General features: G+C 40.0%; 1 protein-coding gene across 5 annotated transcripts; it reads left to right on the top strand.

The window, feature by feature from the left end:
* The first annotated feature begins 1,473 nt into the window (after positions 1 to 1,473).
* DAB2 (DAB adaptor protein 2) lies at positions 1,474 to 14,902 on the top strand. Of its 5 annotated transcripts, XM_065662230.1 has the most exons (14): positions 1,474 to 1,625; positions 2,791 to 2,930; positions 3,649 to 3,747; positions 4,049 to 4,180; positions 6,240 to 6,323; positions 6,572 to 6,595; positions 6,870 to 6,917; positions 7,095 to 7,157; positions 8,447 to 9,079; positions 10,005 to 10,149; positions 10,731 to 11,255; positions 11,804 to 11,895; positions 12,684 to 12,751; positions 13,466 to 14,902. In XM_065662230.1, the coding sequence occupies exons 1-13, from the start codon at positions 1,535 to 1,537 to the stop codon at positions 12,744 to 12,746; spliced, it is 2,139 nt and encodes a 712-aa protein (XP_065518302.1). In that variant the 5' UTR covers positions 1,474 to 1,534; the 3' UTR covers positions 12,747 to 12,751; positions 13,466 to 14,902. The 5 variants fall into 5 exon arrangements, with proteins under 5 accessions (XP_065518302.1, XP_065518304.1, XP_065518303.1 ...); XM_065662232.1 differs by lacking the exon at positions 7,095 to 7,157; XM_065662231.1 differs by lacking the exon at positions 6,572 to 6,595.
* The last annotated feature ends 1,757 nt before the right edge of the window (positions 14,903 to 16,659 follow it).

Here is a 16,659-nt window from a genome sequence, read left to right on the forward strand (position 1 = left end):
ACTTTGCATTTATTAACAGCTAGTTCCCTGAATGCCTCCCTCCTGGCTAAATGGAAATGGAGGTCTTCAAGGTGAAATTCTCTCTTGCAGACTTAGGAATTTTTGTTCTTCCTATCTTAAGATGTCAGTTAAGCATTGACATCCATTGCTCTTAAGGCCAAGCTGGATGAATCAGTCTGTAGCTATTGACATAGTAATGAATTGGGGAAAAGAGGGGAAGGCAGGAGAGCACAACCCTGAAAGTAACTTCCAAGCAGTGGATAAAGCATTAGCTGTAACTAAGGCAAATGAGGAATACGCTATTGGGAATTACAAGATTCTAATGCTAGAGGATATGCAATGCTTCAGCACTTGTATGCGTGTACACAGTGTGTCTCAAATGGTGTGCTGAGTAAAAGGGGTGGTTTGATCTCTGGCTGCTTGCTGGGATGTAGGGGAAATTACTAGTAGAGGGTAGCCCAGCTAATTAATAATCTGAACAATATCTTGGCTTTGTCACCCTAAAATTAAAGGGACTAACTGAAGCCACTGCAATACCCCAAACAGAAGATTCATAGAACTGTTTCTGTATGAAGTGCAAATGTCCAGTTCTTTATGGCTGGGTATAGATCTTCAGAACTCCATACAGACAGCATGAGTCCTATTTGGTAAATGTAAATCAGTGCTTCAGCTGTGTAGGAACAAAACACAGTAACTGCAGGATTTTTTTTTTCTTTTTAAGGGTAGTGAATCTCAGAGGCAAAAGGGTCTCCTGGCTATAACTAGTTGTCATACTAGTCCATAGTTTGTTTACTTGCAGGGGTTTTCTTTAAAAAAAAAAAAAAAACTAAGGTTAGTTTATTAGTGTTAAGACAATGGTGTAGGGATTTGATTTCAGGTTTTGTTCTGGGGCTTTGTTTTGTTGGTTGGGTTTGGATTTTGGTTTTGTTGCTGGTTTTTTTCCTGGAGCAGTCTGTCTGCAGCCCCAGACTACACTGGGACTGGTATAGCCTCAAACTTCCATTAGTTATAGAAACACGAATAAGATGTAGTGGCTTCTTTTGAGTGTTCTGATCTCATCTTTAGGGCTGTTTGAAATAGATCATAGCAAGTGTTTCTTGCATTCTCTCCTATCCTACTACAGAGATGCAGCTGGCAAGTGCTGGAGGAGAATAGAGCAAAATATCTGGGGTTCTATAAATAGCTTTAAAGGGTAAAAAGCTAAAAGCTGACAGATTAAAACAGTGTGATGCAAGTGCAGCCTGTGGTTGTAGGTCAGTGTGATCTACTGATCAAGCATTACTGAGGTGAGGGGTCATCACCTACTGGACATAATTTCATGTTCTCTGTAGCCTGTAGATATTGAGTTGGACTTCCTGTATGATCACTACTGAAGCTTCCAGCCATTAGCAGGCTCCAGTGTCCAGCAGAATGAAGCTGGACTAACAAGCTTAATATTTTCTTTCTCAAGGTAAAATATTATGTCTGCCTATTAATTTTTTTTATTATTATTTTTTTTTAAACTACAGAAAGCATACGTGACCACCCTCTCATCATGTCTACTGAAGCTGAAACAACTAGCAATAACCAGCCTGAGCAACAGACTCCACCAAAAGCACAACACTCAAAGAAGGAAAAAAAGAAAGGTAGGAAATTCTTAACTCTTGAACACCTCTTCCAGTCAGTATCCTTAATCTTTCACTTGCCTAAAACTGCAATCACTATCACAACATAGTTAAATAACTTGGAAGTTTCAAGCTGACTGGGAGAGTTAGTAAATAATACAGTAAAATTAATCTAACTGAAAGGCAGGATTTATCTTGAAAGGTTGTTTTTGGTTGTTTTTTTTTTTTCTATCTCTAAGCTCTAAAGCTCTCAGTTTCTCTTGTTAAATGGCTCATTTCCTGAGCCTGAGAAGTCACCAAAATCCCAGAGATGTGAAAGCCTCCTAGGGAGGTGACTAAACCCAGGACCATCCAGGTAGCTGTCAGTCTGAACCTGAACTCACTTCCTTCCAGAGAGGGAGTGATGTGTTAGGTACAGATACAGACTCCTGTCCAGAGGAGCTAGAAGACTCATTTCATGGGCATTATCGTAGATCCAGATTAAATATTTTCATGTAAATATAATTACCTCATAGAGAAATACATGCTGAGGTACACAGTCAAAGTATGTTGAGCATGCAGAGAAGAAAAACAAGCAGTTCTGAGAAGTAATGGCAACAGCTGAAATAGTACATTAGCTTAAATCCCAATTTATTATAGGGATGGGGATACCAGGACTTGTGGAAATAATGGTGGTGATAGAAAGTTCTAGCACAGGAGCTAGGAGATACTTGCATGCCAAGAAGAGATCTGACTAGCACAGAACTAGGTATAAACATCTGAAAGGCATATTGCACATCATGTAGAGTCGTGGGAAGTATCATTTCTGTTTGGTGTGTTTTCCTTAGCACTTGTATCTATTTGGCTGTTGCCTATAAATATTTCATTCTTTTAAGTGGCAAACAATTGTTCTGAAGTCCCCAAATATTAAGCACTAGGCTCCATGCCTGGAATTGAGGCCAGATTCTACAAGAGTACAGTGACCTTAAAGGAGTAAATATCTTGCCATGCACATCGCACTGGAAGGACTAAGGGTTGTTAGTCACCTATACTTGAGGGGCAGTTTTAATATGTACTTACATGATGGTTTTGTTGTTTAGGAACTCAAAGCCCAATGTAAACATCTCTTTTTTTTAAAAAAAAAAACCAAAACCAACCAAACACAAAACAAACAACAAAAAAACAACAAACTTTTCTCTGTCTCCAGGGTCAGAAAAGACAGATGAATTTCTCTTGACTAGATTCAAAGGTGATGGTGTAAGATACAAAGCTAAACTGATTGGCATTGATGATGTCCCAGAGGCAAGAGGAGACAAAATGAGTCAGGATTCAATGATGAAACTGAAGGTAAGGGCTTGAGCTGGCATGTCAGGAAGACCCGGGCAACCTTCAGAAAGCAGATCAAATGATTACTTTGGCACAAGCTCAATGCAGCTTAATGGTAACACGGTAAAATAACAGGACATCCTAGAGGCATCTTACTTCTAAGACTATAACCCCTTACTCAAAGAACAATGTTTCTCTAATAGCTTGGGAATGCTCCTTTGGTTCTCTTGTAGGCATCCAATATGGATGCTAATAGGATGAACTTGATCAATGACCTTGGGTTTTGGATGAGGAGGGAGGAACTGTGCAATTTAACGCTGACCTCAAAGCACAAATTGGCATCCTGTGGCAATAGTGACACCCAGAGATACAAATAAGCCAAAGAATAAATGAGACTGCAACAGGAAGTTATTTGTGAAGTTCATAACACTCACATAGCTTCAAATCAGGCTGAGAAAGCTCATAAAGGTGCTGCTACTGCAGCAGTTTAGTGAAGTAAAATAAGTTTTAAAACTCTAAAACATTTACAGGGGAACCACAACCTAGTTCTGAGTTATGCCTCAAACCTAGTCAGGAGTATGTTGCAAGAGGAATGCTGCTTGAATTGTACAGTTGCATAAGAATAACTAGATTAGCACTAACATGGTCACAGCCCTGGGCTCATGGGGAATGTAAGGGAACAGTCTTAAACTCAATCTAACACAAATCTCATCAATTGTTTGATATTCACCCTTTCTAGGGAATGGCAGCAGCAGCCCGTTCCCAGGGTCAACACAAGCAGAAGATCTCAGTGAATATCTCCCTCTCTGGTATCAAAATAATAGATGAGAAAACTGGGGTAAGATATGATTTACTCCCTTAATGTGATTCTTAAAGCATGTGAGGTGCTTGGAAGTTAGACCATCTGAACTAGATTCCTTATGGCATCATGTCCACCTTTCCACATGTGAAAAGTGGCTTGTGAAATGGCTGGTAATGCCTCCTGCCAGGAAGATAGCTACATCTTATTGTAGTTAATTGAAATCTGATAAATGAGTCTTGAACTGAAGTCTTATAATTGTCTCAATCATTCTAATTACAGAGAAAATCAGCTATTATGTCCCTAGCAATTTAAACCATTTTTCCTCCTCCAATCCTAGGTCATAGAACATGAACATCCAGTAAACAAAATCTCCTTTATTGCTCGGGATGTGACAGACAATCGTGCCTTTGGCTATATATGTGGAGGAGAAGGCCAGCACCAGTTTTTTGCTATAAAAACAGCTCAACAGGTATGGATCAGACACCCTTTTCTACTTGTTGTAGGTGATGCTATTGTGTGAATGCTTTGTGTGTGATAAGTGTATTACTTTGCTGGTAGCCCTGTAAGGTACAGGGGAATACCAACACGGAAGAATTGACTCTTCTCCTGGAGGTGGGCAGTAGGAATTGACTGTGTTACCAATGACTCCTATCTTGTTCAGCTTTTCTGTAGTCCTGAAGAAAAAAACATCAAGTAGCCTTGCTTGCTATAATTAACCTTCCTTAGTTTGTCCATTAGTGAGGTGAACGGGAGCCACTGTCATAGGCTTTCCTGTACGGTGTCCTGCTATTCTCAATGAGAATGCTATTTCTTGAGTCAAGTAGCCTAAGATTTACTCAGAATTAACAGGAAGTATGTTAGAACTCCACTAGTCTAGTTCACATGCTGCTTTATCTTGCACAGCAGTGAAAACATGCTTACTCAACTGCAATACTGTTTCTGGGGCCAGTGAATGGTAGGTCTGGTCTTCCTTGACTTGCTTCTGGGAGGCATTCTGATCCTTCCGTGATAAGTTCCTCCCCATGAAGAGATCCTATATGCAGTGTTTGTCTCTCTGAAGAGAATGTGTACCTAAGCAGTATTGGAAACAAGCTACTTGGAATTACTGCTGAGTATTACGGAGTTTCCTTAATGACCTGAACTTAAGTTAGATATTTATAATTTATTAGCTTGCTTTATGATGTTTTTATAATAGACACTATAATGACTTGGAATCATAGAATCATAGAATAGCTAGAGTTGGAAAGGACCTTAAGATCACCTAGTTCCAACCCCCCTGCCATGGGCAGGGAGCCACATCTTCAAAGCTAGTAATGTCTCCACAGACATCCCTGCTTCTCCTCCTGGAGAACCTGTTGGCAGCTTCAGACCCTTTATGGGCAGAACAGAGGGCCTCCTTGTTGGAGCATGTAACACCTTCTCTTAAACCTGTTTTTATTAGTTTGAGGCCTGTGTTATACTGGCTTCACTGGAATTGTAGATTAAATACAAAAGCTCTCTATGTGTTCTCTGGAGTTGAGTCTGTTCTTAGAGCTTTTCACCGTGGGGTGCTACTTGTCAGCCTACGAGCTTAACCAAGCTGTAGATGCTCTTGACTTGCTGCTAGTTGTTTTTAACACAAACTTGTCTAGCTAAGAAGTGACGGCTGCTGCAGCTCCTCTAGATGGCTGCTGCAGCTGTACTGTTTATCAGAGTTGGTAATTGTTGAAATGGCGAAAGCCTAAAACCATCAGCTAGGAAAGGATGATGCTCAGACATAAACAGTGAGATCTGTTCACCAGATTCTCTGCTTCAGCCAATGGTAGTGGTTGCAAAGGCGGACTTGTCCTGCTCTAAGCACTGACACAGTTGCTATATTCCTCAAGCAAAAGTTCCAAATCAATATAGCTGAGCCTGCCACTACCTCAGTAATGACTCAAGACATTCTTGTTAATGTGTGTGCAGGGAATGCAGTGCCTTTCTAATTCATGCTAAATTGTAATCTAACTTGCACCAAATTGTCATTGTGATACAAATACCACTTAAAGCTGGTATCTGCTCTATGCATTTGAGGTGATGATAATCTTACCTTATACTTGTTTTCCTTATTTATTATTTGCATCCTGTTTAAAGTAATGTAGTACTAGCTATAGAAGCTTTCCCCAGGTTCAGTGTTCGAGGTGGTGAAAACAGATGGATGCAAAATGCTTTTCTTCATGAGACTACCAAAAGGCTTGGATAAACTTTGCACTTCCAAGGAAATAAGATTAGAGGTTGCCATGCACTTCTGAAATCTTGTGCTGTAACTTCTTAGCAAAAACATGGCATAGCACAAATACAGCAACTTTCCCTGTGGAGTTAACATCAGTTTTAAGTTGATTGTGACCCTTGGATTCTGCATAAGCTCTCTTGTATGTAGACTAGACAGTCCTTTAAACTCTTGCTTTTCCTATTATCTTAACATTTAAAAAAGTTCAGCCTGCTGCACAGCTTGCTTTAGAAGTCCAGGGAGAAGTAGTACAAGGCCTAAAAACTACATTCTTTTTCAGGCTGAGTCTCTTGTTGTTGATCTTAAGGACCTTTTCCAACTAATATATAATATGAAGAAGAAACAAGAGGAAGACAAGAAAAAGGCAAGTAAAATTAGAAAAACTACATTAGTCTGCATAGAAATAAAGCTTGCTTCAGCTTTGGCTTGGCTATTGGGCTCTTGTTAGACTTGACTCTGAGGTCTGTCTAAATCCAGAATCAGTCTAAGCTATTGTTTAGTAATTGTATCCCCAGTTTAATTACCTCCTAGATCTGGTTAGCTCTCCAAAGTGAAAGGCTTTGGATATTCTCCATGATGTCTGGGTACTAAAAGCCCTCTTTTCCTCTTTAGAGTGAAGAAGCGGATAAGACTGAGGTAAGTCACTCCAACTTAGTCTCACTTGTTAAGGTATGCTGCTGCAACACAACTAGCTTTTGACTTCCTTTATACTGCCAGCAATATGGAGGCAATGTGAGGTACCCATTTACATTTAAATGGGAGTAAAAGGGACCTACAGAACTAATACTGAGTAGTGACCTCCCTTATACTTCGCCTTTTCATCACTAGCTCTTTGAAGCTCGCAAGTCCCTTGCTTAAGGCAAATTTTGGTAATCCAGTTGTTGCTGACACAGTTATCCATCTGTTACAGAGTAGTGGCGAAGCACCACCTGCTGATCAAGCTGACAAAATGAAACTGGTAGGTTAAATTTTAGAACTTCATGCTGATGCCACTAAGGAGTTCATAACTGTCTCCGTACTGTGTGGGAGCTGCAGTATTTATAGATGAGTTTACAGTAGATCTGCATGATGTTTGACTCTTGCTCTTGCAAGAACTGTAATAGATACCAATTCTTTCAATATTTCTGGCTTCAAGGGAATTGACCAGATGGACTTATTTGGGGATATGTCAACACCTCCTGATATGAGCAGTCCCACAGTAAGTAGAATCTAGCCTAGCTTTCTTGGATTATGCTTTGAGAGCAAACTTAGTCCTAGTAATAAGATCTGGTTTTATTTTGTTAATCCTGGTTTCTGATTTGACTGAGACATTTGTCTAGTTATCAGTGTAGTAGTGTCTTAGGGATATAATAGTATCTACTTACTGACTACAGTAACTCATGTCATTTTTGTCCAGCAGAGTTCACATGAGACGTCATGACAGAGATAATATTGTATTGCTAGTCATAGAATCAGAATGGATTGGATTTGGGCTGGAAACCAAAAGATCGTCCAGTTCCAACCCTCCTGCCAGGAGCAGGGACACATAGACAGACCAAGTTGCTCCAAGCCCTATCCAGCCTGGCCTTGGAGCACTGCCAGCGATGGGGCAGCCACAGCTTCTCTGGGCAACCCATGCCAGTGCCCCACCACCCTCACAGTGAATAAGTTATTCCTTATATCTAGTTTACATCTACTCTCATTTTAAAACCATTACTCTTCATCATATCACTACACTCCCAGGTAAAGATATCCTCCTCATCTGTATGGACAAGTGAACCCAAGTAAGACTTAAGTAAGTCACTTGGAGTTGACTCCTGGCCATTCTAGGTCAGTACCCCTACTTCAAGATGTGGCTTAACTCCACAGAAATGTGCATAAATCTTGTCATAGGTCATATGACCCTGAAATCTTACCAGTTTATTCTGACACTGTAAGACACTATCAGGTGTGATACAATTGGTGCTGTCAAGCCAGCTAGTGACCAAGTCTTTACGCTTCTATTGCCTGCTTGATGGAGAGATGGCATGGTAATATCTTCTACTGTCAAATAGCTCTCTAGTCTTACTCTGAAGCTGAGATTGCAACTTGGAATCACACTAAGGCAGTGTGATTTTACAGCTTGTCAAAACAAAGGACTAGAACTCAAACAAGAGTTCTTGACTTCAGTGAAAGCTTAGCTGTAATTAGTGCTTGATGAGCAGTCCCTGATCCATAGAATAAGCATTTGACATGTGATGTTTAGTGATTTTTATTTTTTTTTAAACAGGTAGTTTCAGAACCTCCATGCTAAAAACAAGTAGCTGTGACTTGATGACAGCCAGTAGTGCTTGCCTTAATGACTTACAAGATGAAGCTCTAGTGCAATGTCTCTGTTATACTTAATACTTATTAGTATAATGCATTGGATACTTGGTTCTCTCTTTTTGCAGCTGTTTTCCTTGAATTTGTATACTATGCAGCAAGTCCTACATAAAACTAACTTTGTTTTTCTTTCTGGACAAATAGGAAGCTAAAGAGATTCTTTTAGTGGATCTAAATTCTGAAATTGAAACCAAACAGACTTTTACAAAAGAGGATCTCTTCTTGAACGGCAGCACAACCTCTCTTCCACCACCAAAGCCACAGCCACACTTCTTGCCTGCGAGTTCTTTCTCTACCAATCTCAGCTTTTTTCCTACACCTAATCCAGACCCTTTCAGTGATGATCCTTTTGCACAGCCAGACCAATCTGCACCACCTTCAATTGATTCTCTAAAATCTGTTCAGAAGAAGGAAAGTCTGAATACCTTGACACCGGTGTGTAATGATCCTTCAGGTGGTGATATTGACTCCTTTGGTAAAGAGTTTGACCAGATCTCTAATAGAACTAGCAAACAAGAAGCCCTAACATACCAGTGGCCACTTGAGAGTAAGTCACCTGCAGCAAAAACTCCAGATGGGGTACCAGAGAGTGAACAGAATGATGCTCTTAAAGCCCTGGCAAACCTGTTTGTGGAAGGCACTTCCAAAGGAGTATCTCTGCAGAATGGAGTAAAGCTGGATTCTGAAAGCAATATACAATTCATGTCACATGAGCCCATAACAATTAGCCCACCACCACAAAGCACCAAGCCAGGAAGAGGAAGGAGGTCTGTCAAGGTGAACAATGTTCAAGTAATTAATAGTGTTAATTAAAATGCTATGTTAAAATATAAATAATATAATATAAAATATAAATGCTATATTAAAATGTTAAAATGCTGCTACTCAGAAGCTGGGTGAAGGAATCTTTTCTTTCCTTGTACTGTGTTACTGGCTAAATAGCTTCACAGCACATCTACTTCCTTTCTACCTGTTGTGCTTACTCTAACATCTCTGCAGCCATGGTACATTCTAACACTCATGAATGTTTCATAGTAGCTATGACCACTAAATTATATACTCTCTTTCTTAATGCTGCCGTTCTTCTGTAAAGGTCTGCGAAGGTAAGTATGCTGCTATATACACTGATACTTAATATAAATGCCAAACCTGTTAAGGCAGCTGTATGCCCATCAACCTGTATATCATAACAACAAGGTATGAATATTAACTTGCAGACGTCTATATAGTTTCTCAGCACCTGTCTGCTGAGGGCAATTTCAGCAACTTGCTTGATAAGACATAAGTGTGGCTTTTGGTCAGCTGCATTTGTTTTGCACTCAAATGATGCAAGACTCTGCTGGTAGCCTCGCCGCAGCTGCAGAGGTCACTGTAGACTGAGCAGGAATATTTAGAGGGGTGGAGATAAGAGCAAAGCTCATTATGATAGCAAATAATGCAGTCCCTTTAAATCTTATTCTGCTGTTTACTTTCAACTACTATATATTATACCTACTTAATGCCATGCATTTCAGTAGGTGTGAACAAAATGGTGTAGTTTGAAACTCTTACACATGGTCTCTAGAGGATGCACCAAAGCCTCCATCTCTCCTCTAGCAGTTAAAGAAGCTCATAGCTCTGGACTGGTGGGTCTTGATCATCTAGCATGTGTTTTGCCATGCCATCTCACTAAGCCTTTTTTTTTTTTTTTCCTCCTTTCTAGAATGCATCAGAAAGCTTATTTAGCTCGGACTTCTTTGTGCCAAATAAAAAGAGCCTTAGCTTGACCTCAGTGGCACAAACAGGACCTGTGCCACCGGACCTCTTCAAAACAAATCATACCACAGCACCTCTGCTGGCTGGTCTAGGTTAGTTCACCAAGTGAAGGTCTTGTTCCCATCTAAGATTATCTGCTAACACCAAAACAGGGGTTCTAGTTTTCCTTCATATGTAGTGTGGTGCCTTTAATCCATGTACTGTCTGCCTTAACTATTAAGTTCTGCAAATAGAGGCATAAACTCTGCATCTTTAACTAGAACAGCATTTTTTGCTTTACCTTTGATAATAGACTTTTCTTCAGGTACACAAGGTTCAAGTGTGCCAGGCACAACTCAGGATGCTGCAGAGTTTTAGTTATCATTTGCACAGAAGTAACTATTTGGCAAATGCATCTGTCACTTCTGTGCTGGGACTATATAATAAAAGTTTCTTTTTTTTATTATCTCAATCTCAATTCTGTTTTTTGGTGACTGAAATGGAGCAAAGTCAAAAATGTTAACCTCCTGCTCTCCTCCCCAAATTATTTGATTTTTAAGTGTAAATCAACACACTTTCATAAACAGTACATGAAATGTGTTTTGCTGGTACCCTCAGTGGAATTGATACCCTCCTTCTTGAGGTCTTCTGATTGTTGAAGTGCTGTATAACAACAATCTCACCCTCCCCCCAGGTGGCATGGCAATAACTTCACCATGGAGTGCACAGACAACTGCTTTCACCCCGGCTTCCTCACCCTTTTCTGGATCTGTGATGGCTGCTCAGTCTACAGGATTTACTCAGCCATTTACCTTTACTCAAACAGCACCAAGCTGGAGTCAACCTGCACCTTTTGCTCCAGCAGCCTCTCAGCCCTCTGGTCTCTGGGCACAGCCAGCACAAATACCATCTAATCCATGGGTGAAGCAATCAAGTGCTGTAAATCCCTTCCAGAGTAATGTGTTCCCATCTTCAGCACTACCTGCTCAGATCCAGCCTGTACTGCCCTCCATGCCAACAACAACCACCAGCCCACCTCAGCCACCACCTAGAACTGCACCTCAGAGGGAGCTTTCCAAGAAAGAAAGTGATGCCTTTATTGGTCTGGATCCTCTTGGTGATAAAGAGATGAAGGATGTCAAGGAAATGTTCAAAGACTTCCATCTGACAAAGCCACCTGCAGTACCAGCGAGAAGAGGAGAGCAGCAAAACCTTCCAGGTGCTTCTGGAGCTTTCAGCAATTATTTTAGTAGCAAAGTAGGCATTCAAGATAGTACAGATCATGATGATATGGAAGCTAACAAGCTGTCTGCCAAAATGACTGGTGAAATCTTTTTTCTTTTTTTTTTTTTCCTTGGAGAGCTGCTCAGGGATTGGGATGACTGATCACTAGTCTTTTTTTTATTTTTGACAGAACTAAAAATTTGATTCAGTGATTACTGAAACCAGGCTGAAGGGCTGTCTCCCTTCATAATGTTGCAGAATTGATCAATGTCAGTGGCCAAACACTGACACCTAGTGCCTAAACTATTTGAATAGAATGAGGAAAAATAGGTCTGTACAGTGTTAGAAGTCTAATGTCCCAGCTAGCTTAAGTGTCATTAGGGACAAGCAGGAGAGAAAATCATGAGATCACTCAAAGCAACTTTTTATGTGGACTTTTTCATGTACTATTCTATGAATCTGTGAGCTCTGGTGTTGCTCAGACAGAGCTGAGGACTTGTTAAAGCTTTTAAGTGATTACAGCAGTATGTTTCTTTTCCTTAGAACCACTGAAGTCTGTTCACCAACAAAGTGTGCTGCCTACTGATGTCCTATTTGAAAGTCAAGCTAAAACAGACTTTTTCAGTACCTCATCTGTAAGTAGTAACAAAAAACAAGCAAACAGAAAAACTAACCCAAAACCAACCCAACCAGTGTTTCTCCCCTTAAGAGGGATGTCTGTGTTTGACTATTGGCTTAGTTCTGGTTTTAGAGACTGTAGAACAAAAATTTTTGTATGTGTGAGGCTAATAATTAATCTAAGATAGGGCACTTGTGCAAGAAGGCAACAAAGTATGATTCCATTTGGCTTGGGTCCATACCCAGTTCCCCACACTGCAAGCGCTAGCAGGAATTTCGTCAGTATTGGGAGTTTCTATAAAAGACTGTAAAATCAGGTAGCTGCAGAAGTCTTCCACTTTAGTTATACTTGCCTTTCTGTAGAATAGACTGAGCAGTGCAGACTGTGCAGCTCCCGTGCTGAACATCCTCATTACCCCCTGGGGGAAGAAGAGGCTTAATCACATCACTTCTTCAAACCCTTGGTGAAAACTCTGGATCTGTTCCTGAATGCTGTCTTAAGACATTTAGCATCTGGTTAAAATAAATCTCATCATAACTACACTGGTTCAGCTCAAATAAGTGTTCAGGCATCACATGTGGCTTTTCTGGAAGATACCCCGATTTAGACTAGGATGACTGCTAACATGGCTTTAGAGCCCTTTTGTCTTGGTAGCACAGTACACTTAATGTATACTCAACAGGGACTCTGCAGTATTCTATCCAGAAGGTGTTTGGAACAGGAGCTAGCTGATACAGCCATACAGAGTAAACCTGGTGAAACCTTGAAACCCACTATAACAGTTCATGATCTCTTTTTCCCTAGAGAGAATCTCAGAAACCACCTTCTGATTCTTTCGGCGATTCTTTCGGCAACCCATTTGTATAGATCAGGTAAGTCTTTCACTAATAAGGCAACCTACTTCATTCTCTGAAATTGATTCGTAAAACCTTTGGTAAAGAGCTGGCTAAAATCTACTCTAGCTTAACTCTAGTACTTCTCTGAAGTATGGTGAGCAGCCTGTAGAAGAACACCTGCTAGAAATCCTCTACTCAGACTTGTACATAGCTGCATCCCAGCTAAGCCCAGCCAGCTTCACTTTCTTAGAAATAAAGACTTATTCTTCCACAGGCTTAGGTTTCAAGGCCACAATAGAACCCAACTTTTTACTTCAGTAAAGTTAATGAGTAGTTACGTACTGCAAAACTCAGAGGGGCTGACTAAATTCCTTCAGATATCTCTCTAGGAGAGTGTTAGAACGCAGCACCCCATACAAATTTCTGAAGCTTAATCCCCTGAATAGTTGCAGGTTTGTACTCTGGGTGAATTGGAGTAAAAACAGAGTAAGGGCTGTTGTGAGGGCTTTGGTTACTAGAAACTAATGTAACTCTAACTTTTGTACCATTGACTAAACAAACTGTCAAACTAGCAATTCTATTTTTCTGCCATGCTTCTGTTAGAAGCCAGACAGTGTATGAGGGGAAAACTTAGAAGACAAGTGTTGCTATTTATTGCCTTAGTTTTGTTCTGTGTGGCTCTAAGCAAGTTTAAACAATTAAACTATAACTTATAGCTATCCTAACCCTAAGTCTTTTTCATCACACTAGGTATAACCGGAAAAGGACAAATGGAGTAACTGGATCTCTTCTCAACATGATTTTTCTATGTTTCACTTTGCTGTCTGCCACTGTTGCTGTTCCATGATGTCTGTAATCTAAATACTTCCAGGTGGATTGAAACACAAACTCTCAAAGAACATGCTGTGAAGATGATTATTCAGGGCAAAGCAAATGGAGAGCTGGACTGGAGTTTGACTTGGAGACCCAAATTCAAATTGGTGGATGCTAATTTTACTTTAGTTCTTTGCAGTTTTCCACAGAAGAGCTTAGAAACACTAGGTCTTGTGAACATGGTCACTGCAATTCTTCTTTCTATAGCACTTACTGTCTTAAAATACAGGAACTGAATGTACCTGAGGAAGAAGTGAAGAAGGGAATTGAATTAGTAGCTAAAGTTCCACAACTAAATCTAGGTCATTTGCCTGTTAATACAGCAGCACCTAGTTAAGTGGATACTACTGAGCTGTAATTGGTGACTGGTCATATGACTTGGTCTCTGAGCCAAAGATGTAAACTGTATGGAAAGGAAAATAGTAACTCTAGTATTTGTCTATTTAATGGTAAAATTATCATTCTACCATGAATGTTTAATAAAGGGACTAACTATGGGGTCTGTAACAGAACTGTGGGAGTCCTGAGTATGAGAGATCTATACTGTAGGGTCAGATAAGCTGAAATACTTCTTGCAGCACATTGAAGTAGTCATGGATACTAACTATTCTCTTGGTGCTAATATGGGGATCTTTTTTTCAGGGAGGGAAATCCACTAGGATTACTTTTCTATGAATGTGGCTTGGCAGACAAATGGAACAGGCAGATAGGCTTCTTGCGTGTATCTCAGTGAATGTCCCTGATGTTGCTCAGTTTCAGTTGTCACATGGTGCAGTGTGACATATTTCCAGTGTGTTAGTAAGCAAAAAGACAATCATGGCTTCATACCAGGCCTAGATTCCTTGTGAACAGATCTGCCACCTCTGTGCCATTAATGTGTGGTAGTCTTCCATTTCTTGAAAACTGCCTTTTCTAAGGAATCTCTTTACTAACAGATCTCTAGATCAGCTGGCTATAACTGGCCATAACAGCTGCATTCTTGGCCAGTGGGGATTGCTGGTGTATAGGAGGTTTTTCTGATGATACCAAGTATAAACTTGAAATAGTATTGTTAAATCAAATGCCTAATCAGCTGCTGAAGAGCTAAGAAAGTCAACTTGAACACAGCCTTAGTACTCAATTCAGCCAGTCATGCAATAGTTTCCTGTATATAAACCTCTTGCACTTTCTGTAATGCAAAAAAGCTATGAATTTCAAGTATTTGTCTCAAACTGGAAATGTAGACACTTATGGATGTTACACTGTTATGTAAAACTGTAGTATCTCAAGTGATGTTACCTAATGACATTAAACAGAGCAACTCTTCCTATCAAACATCAGTGTGGCTGTTGATTCTGTCTTCCATAATTCAATTTTATGGTTCACTTGGCACTAGGAGTTCAGAACTTGCTAAACATTTTCTCATATGTTCTTACTATAGCTGCCTGAGAGCAAGTTCTTAAGTCTTTCTGCAGCTTCTTGCATTAGGCCTGTTCCACAAGTGCTGTCCCACAGTAAAAAAGTAAAACCTCAGCTAACTTAGTAAATTGTCAGGAGAAGTTTGTCCCACAGGTTGCTCAGCCTGAGTCTGTTGATACTAAAGATGCTTTTTTGTTCCTTTTTGCAGCACCCTGGAAGCCAGCTCCTTAAATTGCATTGCCTTAAGTTTCACTAATTCAACTTGTTTATTCCAACTTTGAAGGAGGTTTAGACTGATGCTTGGAACACTGAATTAGAACATTTAGCTCTTGTTCAGAACAAATTTTACATTCCTTTTATTGCAGATGGCTGAAAAGAATAAATACATTAGAAAGTTACTGGTTTAGATTAATCTTTAATACTTGAGACTGACCTGTAACTATCAGCCTTATGTACCACTGAATTAAATACAATGGGTGCATGGTTGCTTACTTCTAATGCTCTTTGATTTGTGCAGTTAACAGATTGAAAACAATTTGTTGAAAAGGAGTTGATATCCAGCTTGAAATACAGGCCTTATTGTGCCTCACAGAGAATTGCTGATTTCCCTTTTTCCTGTTTTTTGTTGGTTGGTTGATTGGGGTTTTTTGGGTGTTGTTTTTTTTTTCCCCCTCCCTCTGCAGGGCAACAAGATTGACTGTCTTGGTGCTTGAGTAAAGGAGTATGTTTACCAGTACTTGAGTTAAACATCTAAATGGCCACTTGCTTGTCCAGCTAAAATTAACAGTCCATCTATACTGGAGTTTTGAAATAGCTGTCAGGGTGATCTCTAAGAGCTGTTTAGCAGAACCTCTTACAAGCTGGCCAAAGATGCTTGCTGCTCTGCTGGCTTAGTTTGAGTAGCTGTTTACTCTGATTTTTGTCTCTGTCTTAAAGAGCCATGAACTGTGATAGCGTACATATAGCTTCCATTGAGGCAGGTATGATGAAACAATACAACATTGCAAGTGTCTGTGTCTTGCATTATTGCTCAACAAATTAGTTTAGTGCAACTGGGCTCATTGAGCTGCAGAGAGGTTGCATCAGATTTAAGCTGCTGTAAATGAAATTATCCAAAAATAAGGACCCAATAGGGGGAAAACTTGCCTGCACTATTCCACACCATCCCCTCTCCCTGCCACAAAAATGAGGGAATAGAAAAAAATTAAATTCCTCTTATCCATGGTAATTTGAAATATTCTTATACTAGATAAATTTTTAATTTTTTTTAAGCTTGCATGCAGATGCTTATTAACTGCTAAACAGCAGGTTATTTATGAGTTACTTCTGTCCTGTGACTGTGTCCAACACATTATGCCTTAAATCTGGATAACAGAAAACTACTGAATAGGAATTCCCCTCTAAAGAGCTAGCTTGTGGTTTTGGGTTTTGGTGGCGGAGTGAAAGCTTGAAGAGTTTAGTCTCCCTCATTATGACAAAAAATCGTGTGTTGTTTTTTTACATTGGCTGGGGGAGGAAAAAAGGAATCTTGGGAGATCATTCCTCTAACACTCCAAATGAGGATTCCAAAAATGTTAGACCCTGAACTTGCTCTTGTAAACAGTTCTGCTTTAGGAACTATTTGTTCCTTACATGAGTCACTGCTATGACTGCTGTTTACTAGGCAGTTAACT

Source organism: Lathamus discolor, chromosome Z, assembly GCF_037157495.1.
Source record: "Lathamus discolor isolate bLatDis1 chromosome Z, bLatDis1.hap1, whole genome shotgun sequence".
Lineage (NCBI taxonomy): Eukaryota > Metazoa > Chordata > Aves > Psittaciformes > Psittacidae > Lathamus > Lathamus discolor.